This window comes from Pelophylax lessonae (assembly GCF_965119305.1).
Source record: "Pelophylax lessonae genome assembly, chromosome: 8".
NCBI lineage: Eukaryota > Metazoa > Chordata > Amphibia > Anura > Ranidae > Pelophylax > Pelophylax lessonae.
Window position 1 is genome coordinate 39,079,725 of NC_138775.1, and position 25,211 is coordinate 39,104,935.

General features: G+C 45.4%; 1 protein-coding gene across 1 annotated transcript in view; it reads right to left on the reverse strand.

The window, feature by feature from the left end:
• Positions 1-11,904, reverse strand: part of GXYLT2 (glucoside xylosyltransferase 2) — an 89,235-nt gene extending 77,331 nt beyond the window's left edge. The window contains exon 1 of the mRNA XM_082266436.1: positions 11,521-11,904. Within this exon, the coding sequence (XP_082122562.1) occupies positions 11,521-11,768 (248 nt within the window). The 5' untranslated portion in view covers positions 11,769-11,904. The remainder of the gene's footprint in view (positions 1-11,520) is intronic.
• Between the last annotated feature and the right edge of the window lie 13,307 nt (positions 11,905-25,211).

Here is a 25,211-nt window from a genome sequence, read left to right on the forward strand (position 1 = left end):
TTCACTACATCTTTATTTTCACCACGCTGTGCACCGCGACTTCACAGGTCGCCCCACAAAGTCGTGTCGCCCCAGTCTGAATGGGCTGTTAGGCTTCATTTAGACCTGTGGCTAGGGAGGGGGTGGCAAACGTGTGCAGTTGAGCCTGCCAACTGCCCCCCCCCCCCCAGGTTGCAATAGACAGTGGATGGGAGTGTTTACATGCAGTGGGCGCAATGCTTTTTGCTCATGGGAAAATGTACCCGACATGTAGCTACATATTCAAATAAATGGAGAAGCGCTGCAAACTCCCTGCAACTGCATGCAGTGCTCGCTCTTACAGCGTGTTTGTCGGCAAAAATGGGGTTAAAACATGTGGTAAGGATGCGTCACATCGCTTCCTCACCGCCTGTCAGTAGCCTCCGGAGCTCAATCTGAGCGTGGATGAGGGTTCAGAGGAAAGGGAGATTTAGAAAAGATGTAAATCTACTCTTAAAGCGGAACTTCACTTTCGCAAACATTGACTATTTTTAATCCTCATGCTACTGGCATTTTTTTTGCATTTCTTTAGTTACTTCCCAGTTTCCATCCCTAGGCAAATACATCCTAGGAGTCTTCAGTAGGGGAGCAGGGGCTTTCTCAGCTTGCATGCCTGAGCTAAGGGCAGGTAAATTCCAGAAGCTAAATGCTACATGAGTCATCTGCCCTTACTCAAGATGGCCACGGCCAGTGGGTTGTTTTCAATGTTATTTCTCAATAAATTAAAGCATGGAGACATGGATGGATGGGGGAGTTTGCTTTGAATATTAAAAATGAATTAAAAGAAAAGTATGGGAATTTTTTTTTTTTTTTGGAATCATACATACCTAGGTGGGTGCAGCATCAGTCCGATGCTGCATCTGTCACCCGCCGGATCTAAGACTGAGAACCGAGCGATCAAACACTGCTGATCGCTTGGTTCTCAGAGCTCCCTGAGCAGAGAGCTGGTGACTGTCGGTCACTGGCTCTCTGCTCTGCACCCCCCCCCCCCCCGAGCTCACTGGAGTGCTGGACTGTGGAGGGGGCAGGAGCGCACAGCTAAGCAGCTCGCGGAGGCTCTGAGCTGGGTGCCAGACCGGGTCTGTGACATCAGCCCGCTGTCTGCTAAAAAAGGGTCACAGGCATGCAGAACGAACTACACTCCTGTGATTCACTTGAGAAGTACATCCAAACGAGCTTTGGCTGTACTTCCCCTTTAACCACTTAAGCCCCGGAAGATTTTACCCCCTTCCTGACCAGGGTTTTTTTTGCGATTTTTTACTGCGTGACTTTAACGGACAATTGCGCGGTCGTGCGACGCTATACCTAAACGAATTTGACGTCCTTTTTTCCCCACAAACAGAGCTTTCTTTTGGTGGTATTTGATCACCTGTGCGATTTTTACTTTTTGCCCTATAAACAAAAAAAAGAGCGTAAATTTTGCAAAAACAACAATATTTTTCACATTTTAAATGAAATTCCCCCCAAAAAAAATGTAAAAATCAAACGTTTTTTAACATTTTAGGCCAATTTGTTTTATGCTACATGTTTGGTAAAAAAAAAAAAAATCGCAAAAAGCGTATTTTGATTGGTTTGCGCAAAAGTTATTGCGTTTACTAACAAAGGGAAAGATTTCTGTCATTTTTGGTGTTCTTTTTTTAACGCGTAATGGCGGCGATCTGCGATTTTTTTTTGCGGTACTGCGACATTGCGGCGGACAGATCGGACCCTTGACTGACATTTTTGACATTTTTGGGGTTACCAGTGACATTACTGCAGTAATCAGTGCTATACATATGCACTGTTACTGCAAAATGGCACTGGTAGTGAAGGGGTTAACTTTATTTGAGAGGGAGGGGTGGTGTGTGTCCCTAGGGGCGTGATTCTTACTGTGATTGGCTGTGGCTTGAAGTGTAGGAACAGTGATCAACGGTCCTACATAGTAGAACCGTATGATCACTGTTTCTACACAGGGGAGAATGACAGGCGGCTTGTTTACATCAGCCGCCTGACTTTCTCCCTCTGCACCGACGATCGGCGAGTGACCGGCGGACATCGGGTCCGCCGGTCACACGCACGGACTTGCTGGGGAACGAGTCGGGGCGGGAGCGCGCCTTCGCGGGCGCGCGCTCGCCCGCTATTGGCTCCCAAGCAAGTGACAGGCTAGTGACGTATATATACGTCACTTTGCCTTCCCGGGCTGACTGCCGACGTATATCGTCGTGCGGCGGTCGGCAACAGGTTAAAGCGGAGTTCCGGCCTCAAAAATGACTTTGGGTCATCCGCTTGCTTTAAATGCCCTAAAAAACAGATAGATAGTCTCGATTTTTTTTTTCATTACTTACCTTGTTTTTGAAGAAAATATACTTACCTTCCTTCTACTTCCTCCCTCTGCGGCCGCGGCCCGCGCCGTCTCTTCCTGCTTGCGTTGACTCCTGGGAGGTGAACGTCATCGCTCCCAGGAATCAATGCGCCTGCACCAGCCCTGCTCGTCACTTCCGGTGCAGGCGTGGCATTCCCTGCTAAACAGTTTCTGGGCATGCCCAGAAGCTGTGCAGGGATGACACGCCTGCACCAGAAGCGACGAGCTGGGCCGGTGCAGGGCATTCTGGGATGAAGAGGACACGGAAGAAGACGCAGAAGAGGAGCGCGCTGGCTTCAGCTGCCCACACCTGAGATGGCAGCGCTGGACAAGAAATTTTCAAGGTAAGTATTTCTTCTAAAAGGTAAGTGTGACCCGGGACAGTACAGAGGCTATCCATTGTGGAATACACTAGCCCTGACTGTCCCGGGGGTATTTTTTTCTAAAAAACTTTTCCGAGGCCGGAACTCCGCTTTAAAATAACATCATTGGTTTGTGGTGCTCAGATGAAGTGTAGTTTCACTTTAATGTATTATTGAACATAAAGCAGCATCAACTTGTGCCTTTTATATCACCTTTAATTTCACAGAATGCAGCAGAAAGAGTGAGACTCCCTGGCTCAGTTTAGTAACGAGCACATAAGAGGTTGTTGTGGGAAACCTGCCTAGAAAATCCAGCCAAGAGCAGTTGACTCACTCGCATTAATCCACCCCCCGTCCAATTTTTTGGTTTACCGACCTTTTAAAAAAATGACAAAGTGTGCTCAGAATGCTTTATTTTTTTTTTTTACAGTGTGAAATAGATTTTCAATTAAGGCGGAAAATGTAACATACACGGAGCGCCGTCCAAACTTTTTATTACGCAACACAAGGACGCCTGGCTAGCTCGCTGAAGATTAGGATTTTCAAACATCGAAACAGGACATAAAGTTTCGATGTTTTATGGAGCCAAGCTGGAAGTACAGACTGACCATCCACCGAAACTTCGTGTCCACAGCCTGGAGACAAAGCACATCTGTAACCGGCCATTCTGCCAACATCCAACAAACATGGCAGATTGGACACCATCGGGGGAAATAAACAAATCTCCAAAATGCAAACACGCTAGTGGCTAGGTATTATGCCTTGAACACACGATCAGATAATCGGACGACTTATTGTTTGCATTTTGTTGCATGATACTAGTATCGAATACAACAATACGTACTAAACGTATGATTTTTTTTTTGTACGATTCTGGAAAAGCTTCCTGGTTGCGTAGCTACAAGGGATCGAACGATTATCGGCACCACCGATATATCGGGGGCCGATATGCACTTTCACCGATATATCGGAATCGGCCCCTGAGGTTACCGATATTGCCGATATTTCGGGAAAGTGCTTGTACCGGAGTGATGCCTGCAGCTAGAGGCATCACCCCGGTACCAGCGGTCGGCTGACTTGTAATGACAACCGATGTGGCTGAGAAGCCGCTCGGCTGTCATTACAAGGAGCCAGAGGGTACGTACCCCCCCCCACCCCCTCCCGCTGCCTTCCGTGGCTCGCCCGGGTCTCCTGTCCCACCGGGAGACCCGGGCATCCTACCTGCACGGCAGCCAAACAGAAGACCCGCTCAAAGCTGCATTCGGCTCTGATCGGGTCTCCATGTAAAAACCCGGAAGTGATGTCATTACATCACTACCAAGTACTCGGCGCCAGATTACAAAAACTGACAGCATTCAAAACAGCCAAATTTGGCATTTTGAATGCTTTTGAGTGCTGAGGAGGGGTTTGGGGTCTTTTAGACCCCCAGATCCCTCCTCAAGAGTACCTGTAACAAAAAAATATATATATATTTTTTTTACATGCCTGAAAATATCGGCCAATACCGATATCCGATGACCCAAATCGGGGGAGGACTGGGCCAGGGGGCAGGGGGACAATTGCCCCCTGGGCCGCTCTGATGCCCCATAAAAAGGCTGCACTGCTTATGCCAAAGACATGCCTAAAGGATTCCTGGTGAAGAGAAGTAAAAAGCCCCGACCGAGCTGTCCCAGCTCCCCCAACTGCCCCCTAATTCAGCCGGTAAGTAGAGAGTATCTGGATCAGGGCTTCAGTTTGGAATGGGGATCAGAAGGAGGACAGAAAGAGGGAGAGTGGGAGGGGGGCTGAGTCGCTGCACCATGGGCCTCTGGTTCGTACTTGCCCCCTGGGCCGAAAGTTACCAGTCTGCCCCTGACCCAAATATCGATATCAGCATTAAAAAAACAATATTGGTCGATCACTAGTAGCAACGTATCGGATAGTGAAAAACAAAAACAATGGCAGCCTGGCTTTTTCCGGGTTATTTTCGTGTTTCTGATCATGCGTGGTCTTTGACTATCGATTTTTAGCGGACGTATATTTTACCGATTAAACGATTGTCTTTCTCTGGTCTATCATACTACAAACGTTTTCGTGTTTGTCCCTTTGGATTTTGTTGGACGAAATGTGGTGATTGGCTGTCGAAAGCTGTGTACTAACGATCAGATTATTGTGCGATCAATTCAAAAGCGATTTTTTTCGTACGATTATCTGATCGTGTTTACGAGGCATTAGGGTTTGAATATGTACATGAGTATTCACAGCATTTGCCATGACACTAAATGGAGCTCAGGTGCATCCTATTTCCATGGATCATCTCATGAGATGTTTCTACAACGTACCCGTGGTAAATTTAGTTGATTGAACGGGATTTGGAAAGGCACATACCTGTCTATATAAGGTCCCACAGTTAACAGTGCATGTCAAAAGACAAACCAAGCCATGAAGTCCAAGGAATTGTCTGTAGACCTCAGAGACAGGATTGTATCGAGGCAGAGATCTGGGGAAGGGTACAGATAAATGTCTGCAGCTTTGAAGGTCATAGCATAGTGGCCTCCATCATCCATAAATGGAAGAAGTTTGGTACCACGAGGACTCATCTTAGAGAGGGCCACCTGGCCAAACTGTGTGATCGGGGGAGGAGGGCCTTAGTCAGGCAGATTACCAAGGACCTCTGTGTAGAGAGAAGAACCTTCCAGAAGAACAACCATCTCTGCAGCACTCCGCCAATCAGGCCTGTATGGTAGAGCGGCCAGATAGAAGCCACTCATTAGTAAAAGGCATAGGACAGCCTGTCTGGAATTTGCCAAAAGGCACCTGAAGGACTCTCAGACCATGAGAAACAAAATTCTCCGGTCTGATGAAACAAAGATTGAACTCTTAGGCCTGAACGGCAAGCGTCATGTCTGGAGGAAACCAGGCACCGCTCATTACCTGGCCAATATCATCCCTACAGTGAAGCATGGGGTTGGCAGCTTTATGCTGTGGGGATGTTTTACAGTGGCAGGAACTGGGAGACTAGTCAGGATCGAGGGAAAGATGAATGCAGCAATGTACAGACACATCCTCGATTAAAGTCTGCAAACTCCTTTCCTAATGTGCGCTGATGAGGCAGCACTGATGGGCAGTAATAGGCAGCACTGATGGGCACTAATAGGTAGCATTGATAACCAGTGTAACATGATGTCCCTTGTCACATTTGCCGATTAGTGGCTCTTCCCTCTCCACACACTGTGACAGCATGAGGAAAGGAATGCCGATAACCGGCAAGTGCGCTTACATTGTGATCAGCAGTGATTGGACACAGCTGATCACGTGATAAAGAGCCACTGTGATTGGCTCTTTATCTTGATCTGTGATTAGCTGCTTCCAAAGGACACAGCGATCCCAGAGCACACCATATGCACGCTGCAGTGGGCACGGTTCTGGGAGGACATTAATAGACGCCCTCCCAGAACTGGACAACCGTGCTGTAGCCATCATTCGGCTATAGAGCGGTTGACAAGTGTTAATGTAAGCAGTGCAAGTACCTGAAAGTGGCCTGATATCAGCCTCCTGCAATTTCCTGTACAGCAATGCTGGAAGGTGAGAGGAAAGAGCAGTACAAACAGTTAGTTTATGTGCTGACATGAAGCATGCTGATAGGAGGAAAGAGCAGAGCAGCAGAGAGATGAACCTATCGCTGTGTTGTTTTTTCTTTCACTGTCCAATCACAAGCTGGGGAGAGGAAGTGGGTTGAATGATGCTGGCCATCAGACTGAGGACATCTAGAGGAAGAAACAAGTACTGCTGGGGAAATCTCTGGATTTATAGTGAGTAGTGCAGTAAAATATTGTATCTTCCAATGGGTTGAGTTGAGAGCTCTGATGAAGGGAGCTTGACTCCCGAAACGCGTTAGCGGTCCTATCTACAGAGACATGTTCCATTCCATGTGTGGTGGACTCTTGTAATGCGATTTTACTCTTCATGTCTGTGAGTATGTTTTTGGCATTTTATTAAAATTTTTTTAAGGTGATCACGGGTAATGCACTAGGTGTTTGCGCCTCCTTCTTTTCTTTCATGTGCTTACATTGGAGAGCGGCACGCATGTCATCCCAATTGAAGTGAGCGCTTGGCTGAATTGTTGTCTGCTACATATTGCAGCCTGTCCTTCATTTTGACAGGGCTGCCATCAGCAGGCTGTAAAAAAGAGATAAGTGCTATTCAGCACCCCACTCCTGCGCTCAGAAACCGGTCCTCAGGCTGCCCCAATCCCGGAACTCGTACTCACACTTGGCATCCATTATGGCTAGGCTTTGCTGCCCCTTACGACCGGGGCGGTCGACCAGACACTGTAGATACAAAACAAAGAAAGGGCGCACCAGCCAAGCGCATTATCCTCAGCGAGTTTATTAAAGATATCAAGATAAAAATCAGCTACTCACAAACATTCGTGAAAATCAAGCACATCAATTCCATAAAGCCGCCTCATTGCAGGAGTCTGATATCTCATAGAAGCAGAGGGCTGACGCGTTTCGAGGCTGTGCCTCTTCGTCAGAGCCTCTGGTGCGCCCTTTCTTTGTTTTGTATCTACAGTGTCAGCAGGCTGTCCCTGGGCTGTCCAGATGCTGGAATACTCCCGGTTTTTACGCTATACGAGCACAAGGCCTTACAAGGAATTAGGAGGCCAACAAATGCAAAGATCGGCAACAAAATGTGGGGAAAAGGTAGCTGTACATTTAATAACTACCTTTACAGTTTGATAAATATAAGACTAATGACCGTTGCGGTTTCTATAACTACTGACCCCCCGGGTGTCCCGGTAAAGATGGCTGTACTATTGCGCTCAGAGATGTAAAATCCGCCGTTCACTCGCAGTGCCACAAACTTTATGCCTGCATATGACTTTCCTTGGCAACGCTCACATTAAACCTTCCTTCTATTAATATAATGGCACTACTGAGGCGTATACGGCAATACATTTCCTCCTAGACCAAGCAAATAATTCACTTAATGCCGCTGTAATCGCTCTCAGTGCAGCCATTTACCATACTTCTGAGTGCTGCCAGAATATAATGAGGGATTAGTCCGCCTTCAGCACCATGTGGGGAACTGGATAGGTTGGAACTACAAATCCCAGCAAGCCCTGATGTCTCCAGCAAAGCAGGGTATAAACTTCTTTAAAGGGCACGTAAACCCCAACCATGATCGTTTCCCTATTTGCTCCAGTTTGATCCCTTAAATATATTATTGGAAGCAAATTGTAGTATCTGTTAAATAAGTTTAAAAAAAACAGCCCTTGGTTTTGCCATAAATCCTGTGAGTCCGTAACTTCCGATGGGCTCTGCCTGTGCAGAAGGAGGGGTTATGGCGATGAGGAGGAGGGGTTATGATGATGAGGAGGGGGAGTTATGGAGATGAGGAGAGGATATGGAGATGAGGAGAAGAGGTTATGGCGATGAGGAGGAGGTGTTATGATGATGAGGAGGGGGAGTTATGGTGATGAGGAGAGGTTATGGTGATGAGGAGAGGTTATGGTGATGAGGAGGGGGTTTATGGCGATGAGGAGAGGTTATGGTGATGAGGAGAGGTTATGGTGATGAGGAGGGGGTTATGGAGATGAGGAGGAGGGGGTTATGATGATGAGGAGGGGGGTTATGGAGATGAGGAGGAGGGGGTTATGATGATGATGAGGAGTTATGGAGATGAGGAGGAGGTGTTATGGAGATGAGGAGGAGGTGTTATGATGATGAGGAGGGGGACTTATGGCGATGAGGAGGAGAGGTTATGGCGATGAGGAGGAGAGGTTATGGCGATGAGGAGAGGTTATGGTGATGAGGAGGGGGTTATGGAGATGAGGAGAGGTTATGGAGATGAGGTGGAAGGGTTATGGCGATGAGGAGGAGGTGTTTTGGAGATGAGGAGGGAGGTTATGGAGATGAGGAGGGGGTTATGGAGATGAGGAGGGGGGTTATGGCAATGAGGAGGAGGGGTTATGGCGATGAGGAGGAGGTGTTATGGAGATGAGGAGGAGAGGTTATGGCGATGAGGAGAGGTTATGGAGATGAGGAGAGGTTATGGAGATGAGGTGGAAGGGTTATGGCGATGAGGAGGGGGACTTATGGCGATGAGGAGGAGAGGTTATGGCGATGAGGAGAGGTTATGGCGATGAGGAGGAGAGGTTATGGCGATGAGGAGAGGTTATGGAGATGAGGAGAGGTTATGGAGATGAGGTGGAAGGGTTATGATGATGAGGAGGGGGACTTATGGCGATGAGGAGGAGAGGTTATGGCGATGAGGAGGAGAGGTTATGGTGATGAGGAGGGGGTTATGGAGATGAGGAGAGGTTATGGAGATGAGGTGGAAGGGTTATGGCGATGAGGAGGAGGTGTTTTGGAGATGAGCAGGGAGGTTATGGAGATGAGGAGAGGTTATGGAGATGAGGAGAGGTTATGGAGATGAGGTGGAAGGGTTATGGCGATGAGGAGGAGGTGGTTTGGAGATGAGGAGGGGGGGGTATGGCGATGAGGAGGAGGTGTTTTGGAGATGAGGAGGGAGGTTATGGAGATGAGGAGAGGTTATGGAGATGAGGAGAGGTTATGGAGATGAGGAGAGGTTATGGAGATGAGGTGGAAGGGTTATGGCGATGAGGAGGAGGTGGTTTGGAGATGAGGAGGGGGGGGTATGGCGATGAGGAGGAGGTGTTTTGGAGATGAGGAGGGAGGTTATGGAGATGAGGAGAGGTTATGGAGATGAGGAGAGGTTATGGTGATGAGGAGGGGGTTATGGAGATGAGGAGAGGTTATGGAGATGAGGAGGGGGGTTATGGAGATGAGGAGGGGGGTTCTGGAGATGAGGAGGGGGGTTATGGCGATGAGGAGGAGGGGTTATGGCGATGAGGAGGAGGTGTTATGGAGATGAGGAGAGGTGTTATGGAGATGGGGAGGAGGAGTTATGGTGATGGGGAGGAGGGGTTATGGAGATGAGGAGAGACCTGTGCTGTTGTAATCCATCAGGAATGAAGTAGGCAGGGCTGACACCCCATGCTTAGGAATTCAGAGCTGTGTTGTCAGAGAGTAGAAGTGGAGCATATTAGAATTCTGGCACATTTACAGGGATTTTTCTGTGCTGAAACTTACGCTTTGTGTGGACTGGTCAGTTGGACCATTACAATCCTATGGTACCCCTCTGAGATAGGTGAGGATCCTCGTTACTCCCTCCCCAATACTGATAAACAGGAACCCTTGGCTGAATAGAAGTTGCACTGAGAATGAAGGGGGGTTGACAGATATCCCCATCATCACCCCAACAACCACATCTGAAACACAACTGCAGCCTAACCCTTCCATGTCTTCACATCTGGAGAGTTAACCCTTCCATGTCTTCACATCTGGAGAGTTAACCCTTCCATGTCTTCACATCTGGAGAGTTACCCTTGCATATCTTCACATCTGGAGACACTCTGATTGGCTTAACCAGTCATCAAAATTGAGCTACTCACTGCAAACCTCCCATCAACCCTTCCCCCCCCCCTCCCCCGGTGATTCTGAGCTGCACTAACAGTTGTGCCACGTTCTCCAAACTAACCGGCTTGTCAATCATTTAATGACCCTCACCCGGCTGCCCAGATGTTCTGCAGTAGCTGACCCCTGAGGAGGTTCTGCAGCAGTTGTCCACACAAGAGGTTATGGTGAACCTGAAGAAGATACAACGCCCCCCCTCCCCAAGAGGTTCTGCAGCAGCTACCCCCAACTCCAAAATCTTCTTCAGAATCTGCCAAACCCCCAACAGGTTCTGGAGCAGTTGATCCCCCCTAAGAAGTTCTTCAGCAGCTGCCAATAACCCAAGAGGTTCTGCCTCAGCTGCCCTTTTCCCTTCCAAAGAGGTTCTGCAGCAGCTCCCCCTAAAAAAAAAAAGGTTCTGAAGTAGCTGTCCACCATGAGGTGCTTGATTATCTGAACCAGCTAATGACCCCACCCCCCACAAAAGAGGTTCTGCAGCAGTTGCCAAGCCTAACCCCCCTTCCCAAGAGGTTCTGCAGCAGCAAGGCCCCCTCCCCAATCCAAGAGGCTCTGCAGCAGCTGTCCACCCAGGAGGTTTTGGAAGATCTAAATCAGCTGCCCCCCCCCCCCAAGAGGTTCTGCAGCAGCTACTCCCAAATGAAAAATGTTCTGCAGAAGCTGGCACACCCCCAACAGGTTCTGGAGCAGTTGATCACCCCTAAGAAGTTCTTCAGCAGCTGCCATTAACCCAAGAGGTTCTGCATCAGCTGCCCTCTTCCCTTCCAAAGAGGTTCTACAGCAGCTCCAACCCCCCTTCCCAAGAGGTTCTGCAGCAGCAGCAAGGTCCCCTCCCCAATCCAAGAGACTCTGCAGCAGCTGTCCACCCTGGGGGGCTTTGGAAGATCTAAATCAGCTGCCCCCCCCCCCCAAGGGGTTCTGCAGCAGCAACCCCACTTCCCACCCACCAGGGGTTTTTGCAGCGCCCCCCCCCTTTCCCCCTCCAAGGGATTCTGCAGCAGCTTACTGACCTCCCCCAAACAGCTCTGCATCAAGAGGTCTCTCCCCCCCCCCCCCCCAAGAGGTAATTTAGCAGCAGGCTCCCTATCCAATCCAAGAGGCTCTGAAAGAGCTGTCCACCCATGAGGTTCTGGAGGATCTGAACCAGCTACCCCCCCCCCCCCCCCCCAAGAAGTTCTGTACCATCAGTTCTCTGGGGGATCTGAACCAGCTGTCCCCCAAGAGGTTCTTCAGGATGCAGGTCCCCTCCCCAATCCAAGAGGTTCTGCAGCAGTTGTCCCTTTTGCAGAGCTGACCTGTCATGCCCATCACCCCCCCTTACCTGACTTTGGCTGGGCTCCCCTTGGCATCACTCTTCTTCCTCTTTGGCCGGGGCGCCCTCTGTTCTCTGGGGTCCCTCTGCTCCGATCTTGGGGGGTCTCCCTGGTGTCGGTCCCGGGGTTTGGGGGGTGCGGGGGTGTCGGTGTGGAGGGGGGCGGTGGATCCGGTGGGGTAGCCCTGGAGGAGGTAGACGATGATCAGCCCCCCCAGGCTCAGCACAGCGGCCAGCAGCTTGCCGTGGATCCTCATGGTGTCGGAGGGGGTCCGGGGGAGCGCTGAGCCCCGGGGGGAGCCGCTCCGTTCACCATTGTCAGCCGGAGCCCCGGAGCGGCGGCCAGGCACCACGTATCCGAGAGAGGGGGGAGGGGGAAGGGAGGAGGGCAGGACTGGAGGAGCTCCCTCTGTCCATTCCGACACATAGGAGGAGAGACTGTCATAGGGGGGGTCACCGGATCCACACACAGACACCCCCCCCCCCCAACCATTGTACACACCGCACATCATCACACCGGACTTATTATTACCGGGACCGGGAGGGACTCCATGCAGGCGAGGGGATTCCAACTCCCAGCTGGAAGAATCATCCATTGTCACAATGCTGGCCAGGAGGAAGAACTTTCCATTCATCCAAAAGCAACATTGTATCATTATAATATTGTATCATTGTAACATTATATAATTGTAACAGTGTGTTATTATATAATTGTAACATTGTATCATTATAATATTGTATCATTGTAACATTATAGTATGGTTACATTGTATCATTATAATATTGTAACATTGTATCATTATAATATTGTATCGTTATAATATTGTAACAGTGTGTCATTATATAATTGTAACATTGTATCATTATAATATTGTAGCATTGTAACATTATAGTATTGTTACATTGTATCATTATAGTGTTGTAACATTGTATTATTGTATCATTATAAAGTATAAGTGTTTCATTGTATCATTATATAATTGGTAACTTTGTATCATCCTAGTATTGTTACATTGTTGTATCATTATATAATTGTATCATTATAGTATTGTTACATTGTATCATTATATAATTGTACCATTATAGTATTGTTACATTGTATCATATTGTTGTAACATTGTATCATTATATGTGTAACATTGTATCATTATATAATTGGTAACTTTGTATCATTCTAGTTTTGTTACATTATATCATATCATTATATTGTTGCAACATTGTATTATTGTATCATATAAGTGTAACATTGTATCATTATATAATTGGTAACTTTTTATCATTCTAGTATTGTTACATTGTATCATTATATAATTGTATGATTGTATCATTATGTAAGTGTAACATTGTATCATTATATTATTGTATCATTATATAAGTGTAACATTGTATTATTGTATCACTATAATATATTATTCTATCATTATATAATTATAACATTCTATCATTATAATATTGTTAACATTGTATTATTTTATCATTATATTATTGTATCATTATGTAATTGTATCATTGTAACATTGTATTTTTGTATTATTATATAAGTGCAACATTCTATCATTATATTATTGTATCATTATATTATTGCATCATTGTATCACTATATTATTGTATCATTATATTGTAACATTGTATCATTATATTATTATTATTATTATTATTATACAGGATTTATATAGCACCAACAGTTTGCGCAGCGCTTTACAATGTGAGGGAAGACAATACAGTTGCACTACAATTCAATACAGGAGGAATTAGAGGGCCCTGCTCGTTAGAGCTTACATTGTAACATAGTATCATTATATTATTGTACCATTGTGTCATTATGTGTAAAGTGGAACTAAAGGCAAAACCTTTATTTTTTTATTGGGATTTCTATACTTAACTCAAATAATTTTTAATTGGGTTAACTACAGACTTGCAATTAAACCATTGTGCCTCTGAAAAGCAATCTGAATTCAGCTTTTTAGAGGAGTTTGACAAGGGGGGGGGCATGTAACGCTCACTTACTGACAATTTTAACCCCGTAATTGCTGCACCAACGCATTGCACATGTTTGCAGCGTTTCCCTAGTCGCTTGGATTATGTTCAGCCGGAAGCTGCAGGAACAATTTTTGTCGCATGTGCGAAGCATGGCATTGCTACTGCGTCATGTGAACACGCTCCTCTGCTGCCTTTGCAGTAAAAGAGATCAATACTTAGAAAATATGAAAGAAGAGATAAGTTTGGGTCTCCTCCAAAACTCATTTCTATTTTTTTTTTTTGTTTCAGTCAACTGCGGGGTCTTTCTCCCCTCTACAGCACACATAAACAAAGGGCTGTGATGCTAATGATATCAGTCAGTGACCTTATATGGACACATGTATTATGAAAACAAAGGGGCGGGATACTGATGATATCAGTGCCCTTATATGGACACATGTCCACATATAAAAAAAGAGGTGGGATACTGATGACGTCAGTGCCCTTATATGGACACATGTCCACATGTAAACAAAGGGGCGATATACTGATGATATCAGTGCCCTTATATGTACACATGTCCACATGTAAACAAAGGGCGGGAAACTGATGATATCAGTGCCCTTATATGGACACATGTCCACATGTAAACAAAGGGGCAGGATACTGATGATATCAGTGCCCTTATATGGACACATGTCCACATGTAAACAAAGGGGCGATATACTGATGATATCAGTGCCCTTATATGTACACATGTCCACATGTAAACAAAGGGCGGGAAACTGATGATATCAGTGCCCTTATATGGACACATGTCCACATGTAAACAAAGGGGCAGGATACTGATGATATCAGTGCCCTTATATGGACACATGTCCACATGTAAACAAAGGGGCGATATACTGATGATATCAGTGCCCTTATATGGACACATGTCCACATGTAAACAAAGGGGCGGGATACTGATGTCAGTGCCCTTATATGGACACATGTCCACATGTAAACAAAGGGGCGGGATACTGATGTCAGTGCCCTTATATGGACACATGTCCACATGTAAACAAAGGGATGTGATGCAAATTATATCAGTGCCCTTATATGGACACATGTCCACATGTAAACAAAGGGATGTGATGCAAATTATATCAGTGCCTGTATATGGACACATGTCCACGTGTAAACAAAGGGGCCTGATGCTATCAGTGCCCTAATATGCACACATGTAAACAAAAAGGCAGGATGATGATGATATCAGTTCCCTTATATGGACACGTGTCTATATGTAAACAAAGGGATGAGATGGGATGATATCAGTACTCTTATATGTCCACATGTAAAAAAAGGGAATGGATGCTGATAACATCAGTGACCTTATACAAACACATGTCCACATGTAAACAAAGGGGCGGGATGCTGATTATATCAGTGCGCTTGTATGGACACATGTCCACATGTAAACAAAGGGATGTGATGCTGATGATATCAGTGCCCTTATTTGGACACATGTCCACATGTAAACAAAGGGGAGGGATGTTGATGACGTCAGTGTCCTGATATTGACACATATCCATATGTAAACAAATGGGTGGGGTGCTGGTGACATCAGTGCCTTTATATTGACACATGTCCACATGTAAACAAAGGGGCGGAATACTGATGACATTAGTGCCTTATATGGGCACATGTCTATATGTAAAGCAAGGGTCGGGGTGCCGATGACGTCAGTGCCTTTAAATAGACACGTGTCTATTTATAAAGCAAGGGGTGGGATGCTGATGACCTCAGTGCCTTTATATGGACACGTAAACAAAGGGGGATGCTGGTGATTTTAGTGCTCTTATATGGGCACATACCCTTATTTAGCCCATTTGACTAAATATAGATATGTGTCCATATAAGGGCACTGACAACACCAGTGACCCACCCCCTTTGTTTACATGTGGGCAGGGAATGACCTGCAGCTGATTAGAGTTACAAAGGAACAGTTTTGATATCTGAATAGAAATGAGGCAAAGGACACCCAAGCTCAGAAGTTCGCCTCTCACCATGTGACTTTATGCTGCCATGTTGGCGCCAGGAAAATGGCGCCATGGATGAGCTGGGGTTTGGTCCAAACTTGTTTTCAGACTGAACCCTGAAAGAAGGTGTCATACCTGCCCACAGCCTCCCAATCAACTGCAACCAGGGAATTCCCCAACCACAGCTGCACGTACACAAAGGGGCGGGGTTTGCTTGTGACATCGTTGTCCTATAATGGCCACATGGCATGATAAGAGGATTATGAGTAATTTCTATGGAGACCAGTCACACCTGGGTGTTTCTCTTCCCTGCATCTTGGAAACAAGTGCCGGTGCTTTTTTTGGGTGTGACAATGCTCCTTTTTGGCACAGATTTCAATGGGAGTGCCTGAAAAATGAAAAATACATGTGAAACAAATCAGAAATGTCTGAAAAACTCTTTACAAATGCATAAAAACTGGATAATGCAGACACACCACCTAGTATATTGAGCAGGAAAATGCCCATAGCACCAAAATGCACAGATGTTATTGGCTCATTAGAATCCCTCTGGGACAAGATCTTGTGGCATCCAAGGGGAAGATGCAAAAATTCACACGTGTGTACATTTTTGTTTCTTTCTTTTTCACTGTGTATGTACAGTATATCCTGTGTGCTGAGTGCTGGCTCAAGACATTGTGCCGCCTGTGTCCAATGGACCCAGCGGGTCCCATGGTAATGCTTGTCTTGTGTGTGCTGCAGCGTCCTGCAGTGCTTTACAATGCATCAGAAAACACTGCGCAAAAATGCGACATGTCATATTTTATTTTAGCACACCCCAATGCAGTGTGTTGGTGTTACCTGGAGCCACAGGACATAAGGCAGTTTGCCATGTACAGTACTTGCTTTGGGCAATGCTGCCCAACTGAACCAAAGGCCACAGTTGTGAAGAAGCCTGAGATTACCATGTTCTGACCCAAGGGAATAAAGGTGTGTGCAGCCTATTGCATTAGCATGTGTACCAAAGCTTAAACACAGAGCGACAGAGGCAGAGGGGCGTACACATGTCCTGGCCGCAATGCTATTCTTTGCAGCCATGGCAGAAATTACATGTGAACGAGTCCTTACATTTTTTTAAATAATTTTTTAAATTTTATTTTTTTATATTTTTATTTTGTTTCCTTTTTTTACCTGCCCTTTTGGGGTTGCTTTGGTGAAATATCAGGGATTTACACAGACCTCTGATGTCTTACATTGAGGACTGAGAAGGAGACTGAGGACAGAATGAAGGCACAGATGCTAGAACTGATCCCCCTGCAGTGCAGCTGGAGGGAGGGAGAGGAGGAGAAGCCGGCAGCGATGCCGGGGGAGTAACAAGAGGATCGGTATCTGCAAAAAAGGCAGTACAGCTGGTCGTCCTCCTGGCCCCCCCCCCCCTTTTAAACTAATAGGACACAGGCCTGGTACAGGAGGGCGGGCTGTATTGTCTTATCAGCCCTGGCACACAGGGTGATTAGGGTGTGCCCAGGCACATTCGGCACACCCCCTGCGCACACCAATGCGTGGGGAACCAAACATGATAGGGGTAGTATTGTGGCGTAGTTAGATTACTGTGATTTAGCCATAAGCATGGGGAGAAAGAACCAGCATTTAATTAACACAATGATAACCTAAATCTTGAACTAAGGTATCTATATAACTCATATTATTTTATTGGAGGATGCAGAGATTGTAATGCCCCTGCACCTTATCCAGTCAGAGAACACCTTGCATTTACCAACCTTCCAATAGAGCTCTACTTGTTTTTAACTGTGCTGAACTGCACTGAAATTATGTGAACTATGCCCATAGGCTCTTTTTCTCAGAAAATAGGTGCAGGTACTCATCCACGACCCCAAAACCAACCTCCCCCAAGACACACACCCTCTAAACCGCATCAAATTGTGGATGTGGTCAAATTTCATTAACTGTACAAGGGTCTTGAAGGGGCAATAAATACCAGGAGTGCATTACGTACAGAGTTCAGGGGTGCACTGCATACACAGTGCAGAGTTCAGGGGTGCGCTGCATGCACAGTGCAGAGTTCAGGGGTGTGCTGCATGCACAGTGCAGAGTTCAGGGGTGCGCTGCAAACACAGTGCAGAGCTCAGGGGTGCGCTGCATGCACAGTGCAGAATTTAGGGGTGTTCTACACATAGAGCGCAGAGTTTAGCCTTCTTCCTCAGCTGCTTACCTCTGTATCCTCTATCCACATCTCACCCCTCTTCAGCTCTGGCCTCTGCATGCAACCCCCCCTCCACTGCCCCCATCTTTTCCCTCCCTCCCTCCTTAAAAGTTCCATCATCTTCCACATATCTTTTTTTTTTTATTCCAAATATCTTCCACATATCTTACTTGTATTGCTGTATTAAACTGAAGTATCCAGCCAGTTCTAGTACCTCCCCGCACATTGTAGGTGGCTTTGCCTCTCTCAATTGCAGGGGAGGGGGGGGGGGGGAGTCACGATCTGCACTGCACCTGCATCTCCGTTGTCGGCTCAGGAGATCAGATCTGTGAGAGCCATTGGGAGACAAGCTGTCACTTGTAAACACAGAAGCCAGACTTCTGTGTTTACCATTATAATAGTGAGCAAGGAGCACAGGGCCTGAGCCAGAGGTGGTGGAACTGTGGTCCACCAAGTTCCAGATGAAAAAAAGCCCTGCCCATAGTATTACCTTGATTTACGGCATATGCCCATAGGATTACCTTGATTTTGGGCTGTCTAGGCATTTAGAGTGCAGTTGAAAATGCATCCAACTGCGTTTGGTGTGAAAGGGCCCTAATAGGACAGAAATAGAGGGGAAATCTTCCAATGAGGACACTGGCTCTGGTGACAACACTTTGGAGGGATTTCCTCTAACTTCCTGTTTTGGCTATGCAACAGGAAGTGAAGGGAAAACTCCCTAAAGGGACACAGTTGGCAAAGAAAAAAACAAAAACTAGTTATAACCCTCCCTCACTCTATCCAACATGGGAAAAAAGCTTTGACTTTAGTTCCGCTTTAATTGGGGAAATCTGCTCTCAGTTGCTGGGAAATGTTCTGCAATATTCATTGCGCAACGATTGCTGCAGTCCACAGGAAAATAAATAAATTGCCAACTATCAGGAGCATTTAGAAGATCCAGATAAGCAGAGCGCAGGGACATACAGAGGTGACGCGCATACATACTGGGAAGAGATAAAACAATATCTGCCATGGTATACATTCATATAGAATTAGGACACACTTGGCCCTTGCATGACCCATGAAACCCGAAACAAGCTCATAAAGGGAGGACAATAAAACCCTACAAGCAGGCAGGAAGGCCTCCTCCTTGGCTTGGGAACAGAAATCTGAACCCCACAAACATCTGGATTATTTTGAGGACTTTGGGAACATTTTTAGCTCAGCTACGGAGCAGCACCTGTCTGTCCCTGACAACCGCCCATCTGTGAGCCTATCAGAGGAAAAGGGAATGCAGAATGTTTGTAGACCTTATCTTCAAGCTACAATGCCAAGATATTCAAGAAAAGGCTTGTGCCCCATGCATCACCCGTCATATTTTTAGCCCAATTCTACTGTTAAATTGGAAGTATACTCTAAAGCAGTATTAACCACTTCCATACCAGGCCTATTCTGGCACCCCTCTCCTACATGTAAAAATCATCATTTTTTTTGCTAGAAAATTACTCAGAACCCCCAAACATTATATATGTTTTTTTTAGCAGAGACCCTAGGGAAAAAAATGGCAGTCGTTGCAACTTTTTAGGTCACACGGTATTTGCGCAGCAAGTTTTCTAACGTGTTTTTTTGAAAAAAAACTGTTTTATGACTTAAAAAATAAAAAAAAAAAACAAAACACAAAAGTTAGCCAAATTTTTTGTATAATGTGAATCATGATGTTACGCTGAGTAAATAGATACCTAACATGTCACTCTTTAAAATTGTGCACGCTTGTGGAATGGCGCCAAACTTTGGTACTCAAAAATTTCCATAGGCTACGCTTTAAATTTTTTTACAGGTTACCAGTTAGAGTTAGAGAGGAGTTCTAGCACTAGAATTATTGCTCTCGCTCTAACGTTCGTGGCGATACCTCACATGTGTGGTATGAACGTCGTTTACATATGTGGGCGCGACATACGTATGCATTCGCTTCTGCATGCAAGCACGCAGGGACGGGGTGCGCTTTACATTTTTTTTTTATTATTATTGTTTATTTTATTTTTATATTTTTACACTTTCCCTTTAATGATTTTTTTTATCACTTTTATTCCTATTACAAGGAATGTAAAAATCCCTTGTAATAGAAATATAGTATGACAGGTCCACTTTAAGGAGAGATGAGAGGTCTATAAGACCCCACATCTCTCCTCTAGACAGGAATGACTGAGATAAAAAAAAAAAAAAACAATATCGGCCTTTCCAGCCACACACATGGCAGTGTTTACAACACCCGGGCCATTTGTGTTATCATAACGCTGCGCCCTGGGCCTCCGAAGGCCATAGAGACTGCAAGGGACCATCTGGTCTTCAGTATTCTCTATGGTGAACTTCCGCCACTGGCAGATTTCTTCTCCGGCTCACTGATTGGATGGGCAAGCCAGTAGAAGCACCGGAGGGAGGTGGGAGGGGGGTAATGTCCCCTCCCGCCGCCTGTAAGAACGATCAAGCGGCTGAACTGCCGCTATGATTGTTCTTAGGGTGCAGGAAATTGCCGGCAGAAAAAGATGAGGCATCATTCAGACATCTTCACTCAAAGTCCAGGACATCATATCACGCCCTTGGGCTGGAAATAGTTAATCCCAAAAGCAAACATTTATTATATTGCAGCTTACCAATTCATAGATGTAATGGCTGCATTCATTTTATTTTTATTCTTTTCCTTTATTTTCACCTGGTTATCTGGCCAGGAAGATCCCATTCACACTGCCGTGACTTTTCAGGCGACTTGTCAGCCTGACAAGTCGCAGTCCCTCACATTCACACTGCCGTGACTTTTCAGGCGACTTGTCAGCCTGACAAGTCGCAGTCCCTCACGGTCCATTGACTGCTACAGGACCCGTTCTAATAGGAGCGACACATTATATGAAGTCCGTGCAAGTCGCGCCGAAGTCGCGGTGCACGGGACTGACAAGTCGCCTCCCGAAGTAGTGCAGAGTCGTGTTGCCATAGTGTGAACCGACTCTAACTCTGTTATTTATTAAAAGCACAACAAGCAGTTTGCTGTAACTGATTATATAGTGTTAGCTGGAGTTTGGCTTCAATTTGTTAGTGTAAATCTGCCAGTACATCTAACAATCCCCCCTCCTCAAACTGACAATGCTGCTGTCTGCTGCGCCTCCTGTGCTTATTCATCCAGAGTGGGGACACTCTATCGCAGGAGGTGTGATACTGGCCAGATCACCAGATGAAAACACAAGGGGAAAAAGCCTAAAAAAAAAGGATTGGTAAGATGCAAAATGTTACATTTTTGATTTGGGATTTACCCACTTCAATGCCGGGCATTTTCACCCCTTCCTGCCTGGGCTAATTTACAGCTTTCAGCACTGTGGCATTTTGAATGACAGTCATTCAAAATACCACAGTGCTGAAAGCTGTACCCATATTATGTTTTTATCTTTTTTTTTTTCACACAAATAGAGCTCTCTTTTCATGGCATTTAATTACCACTGGTTTTTTTTTTTTTGCTAAATAAATTAAAAAGAAAAAAAAAGAAAAATGAAAATTTTGAAAAAAAAACAAACAAATTTTTCTTTGTTTCAGTTTTATAAAATTTTGCAAATAAATAATCTTTCTTAATAAATTTAGACCAAAATGGATTAATTTCTTTGGTGAAAACAAGTCAAATCGGTGCTTATTATTTAGTTTGTAGGAAAGTTAGGAAATAGAGTCCACAAACTATGATATATATTTTAAAATTGAATAATCCTGATGTACTGACGGCCTCTATTATTTCTTGAGAGCCGAAAATGTCGGGACAACACAAATATCCTTGAAATGACCCCTTTTTGGAAAGTAAATAGTCCAAGGTATTTAGTAAGAGGCATGGCAAGTTTTTTGAAGTTGTAATTTTTTTGTCACAATTTTTTTGAAAATTAAAAAATTAAAATAAAAATGTTTCCCTATTTATTTTTTTTACATACTGTCACCAATGCAATACAGCGTCATCATATAATTGGGGTGGCTGGGATAAGGGACACTGACTGGTGACAGTATGTATAAAAAAAAAAGTAATCATTTATTTACAATTTTTTTATTATTTTTTTCTTTTTTATTACTATTTTTTCAGTTTTTCTTTTTTTTTTACATACTGTGACCAGAGAAACTACTCTGGGGAGGTGATCATGGGTTTTTTTTTTGTTTTTTTTTCACAATTACACTATGATTGCTTATAAAAGTGAATTTTACTGTTATAAGTAACCATTTTTTTCTGAATTTATTTATTTCAGGTTCATATATAGCGCTGTCAATTTACGCAGTGCTTTACATATACATTGCACATTCACATCAGTCCCTGCCCTCAAGGAGCTTACAATCTAAGGAATTTAATCTATTCATCCAGCATTTACTACTGTGATTAGCTGTGATTGGCCACAGCTAATCACATGTTGATCTCTGTGTGACCAATCACAGAGATTAACACAATAGTGGTCAATGAATGGCATGAATGGAAGCCATTCATTGTGTATAATTTTCATGTCATCTGCTGTAATTGGTCACAGCGATCACATGGTACCAGCAGTGGGCCAGTACACTGATTCGTCATCTGCTGTGTCCAATGTGGGGTGAGCTCAAGGTGCGTTCTGGGGAGGACGTCAAATGTCGTCCATCCAGAATGGTGAATGTCCCATCTGGCCGTCATTTGACTATAGGCCAGATGGGAAGGTGATAATACCGCTTTAAAGGGGAACTAAAGGCGCCCTAACACCTGCAAGGTCCCTCACCAGGGTCGGCATCTTTTCTCTGGCTTTTCTCTGGCCCTTGGCTTTCTTAATTAGCAAGTGCATGATGATGTCACTCCTGTGCATGACCGGGAGTGCTTTATTCCGCCACACTGGCACTATGCCACTATGCTGGATATGTACGCTGAGCTGCGCAGCTATCGGCATCCTCACTTCTTCATGGCCTGAGTACTCTCTCTTTGGATTTTGGGAGACCACTGATAATTTAACTCCCACAGATGCATACTGGAGGTCCATGGTCATGGCACCCAGCTCCATCCTCAGGATCTTAAAGCTTTATGGTCCACTGATTCGCTCATTCCCAACAGGCACCAAGCAAGAGAAAAGTCTTTAGGGTTCCTTCACCTGGGCGCTCATCCCAATACAAGAGTGGTTCTTTATCTCTTTGGAGTAGCCCCGAAATGCATGCAGGCAGTCTATGCAAGTCAATGACTCAGCGGCTGTACAGATTCACCTGCACAGCCAAATGTAACAGGTACACAGGGACGGGTGAACAACACCGAATGCAAATTGTTTGCATTCTGCACAGTGCAGCCACCATCTCCACCATCTCCACCATCTCCACCGCATCCCCATCCACTTATGTAGGCTGCCTGCATGCAGCTCAGCTTAACTCCAAAGAGTTTAACAATTGTCTATTCTTGTTGGATGGGGCAGAGCATCCATTTGAATGAAGCCTTACGTGTTGAATATCCTTTTATCTGCATGCAAAAAAGTTTGAACTGCATTATGCCCCTGGTCTGTATATATTGGTGGGAGAATTTCCCTTGGATGCATTTATAAATGAGCTACATCAAGGGTCTCCAACATCGGCCCTTGGGCCATGTCGGGCCTGTTATGAGATTTTTTTCAGCCAGCAGCTAGAATTCGTGGTGCATCCTCAATGTGCACAGATTGAGGATTTAGGTCAGCATGGCCTCTTCTTCCCCCACCTCACCCCAACCCCACTGGAGTCTCCAGCGCAGGTTTCCTCTGCTACACTGTCACCATCCACGCTGTTGGTGGCTAGGACCTCCAGTGTCCTAGTTATTAAAGACATGCTTGCCACAGCATTCACAGGAGGTCAGAACTTTCTCTGTCCAAACCTGCTCCCGCCTTACTGTGCTACAGCCATGCTGTAGCTTTACAGTGGCAATGGGGACCCTGATTTAAGGGGGAGGGGTTCTGATTTGAACCCTGATGTAGGGGAGGGGCTCTGATGGGAACCCTGATGAAAGGGGGGCTCTGATGGGGAGATGATGTAGAGGGGACTCTACTAGGGACCTTGATATAAGGGGCACTGATGTAAGGGATGGACTCTGACGTGAACACTGATGTAAGGGGGCTCTGATGAGGGGGGGCTCTGATGGGGAGATGGGGACCCTGATGTAAGGGGGGCTCTACTAGGGACCCTGATCTAAGGGGGATGGGCTCTGATGGATCCCCTGATATAAGGGATGAGCTCTGATGTGAACCCTGATGTAGGAGGGACGGGACTCAGATGGGGACCCTGATATAAGGGAGGACTCTTATGGGGATCCTCATGTAAAGGTGGAGGGGCTCTGATGGGGGGATGGATACCCTGATGTAAGGAGGGACTCTGCTGGGTTCCCTTTTGTAAGAGGGACCTTTATATAAGGGGGGCTCAGATGGGGACCCTGATGTAAGCAGGGAGGGGGGGCTCTGATGGCCAAATGGGTACCCTGATATAAGCAGAGACTCTGTTGGTGGACCCTGATGTGGGGGAGGGTACTTTGGTGGGGAGATGGGGACCCTAATGTATGAAGGGGCTTTGATGCAAGGGGGAATCTGATAAGGACCTTGATATAAAGGGGACTCAAATGGGGACCCTGATGTAAGAGGACACTATGAAAAGGACTATTACCAAAAATTATTTCTCTTTTATTCTGAATCATATAACTGCTGATTACAAAAAAGATCCAAGTAAAATGTATTCATTCATTAAAATTGTATTCGTTCATTTAAAAAAAATGTTTTTTGTCCCCATGAATCTTTGTAAAATATAGGACGTGGCCCTCATCCTAAAAAAGATTGGAGACCCCTGGGCTACATTGATTATAAATCCTGTATTATTATAATAATGATAATGCTAGAAAGCGAATAATCACGTTGACTCTTTTATAAATATAGTCCGCTAGCTATATCCCTTGATGTTTAAACGCAGGCCTCTATTCTTATAATCGCTCTCTCCGAGCGGCTGCATGGTATTGTGAACCCGGCTGTAAATGATTCCCAGAAGCCTGATGGAAATATGGCTTTGCAGCGCCTCTGCACTCCTGTAACCTGGAGTGAACCTTCTCTGCGGTTTGACATTTTGGCTCTTAAGCAGATTTATTGTCGTAGAGCGCCGCTATTTTTTTTATAATTTTCTTGGTTGTTTGAAATTAATCTTGAAAATATCAAATCGCAGGATGTAAAATGTGATGCCGGATCACATTCCACGCTCGATGTGAACTGTTATCCTTTTCTTCAATAGATTGTCTTTATTACATATGGTACGTGTTATTGATGGCGGAATGGCACAGTCGTGGGATTAAAGGGGAAGTATTATGTTTTATTAAAAGAAAAGAAAAGTTGCAGGGCTTCTAGTTTGTCGATAAAAGCAGAGGTAGGTCACTGGCTTGCAGTGTTCCTTCAAAAGATTATTGCAATAGACAAAGGGCACCGTGACCATTTTCTAGTCATCTTTTGAAAATGCTAGTTTTTTAGATGTCTCTAACCTCAGTATGTTTTGTTGCAAAGACCTGAAACAAGAATACA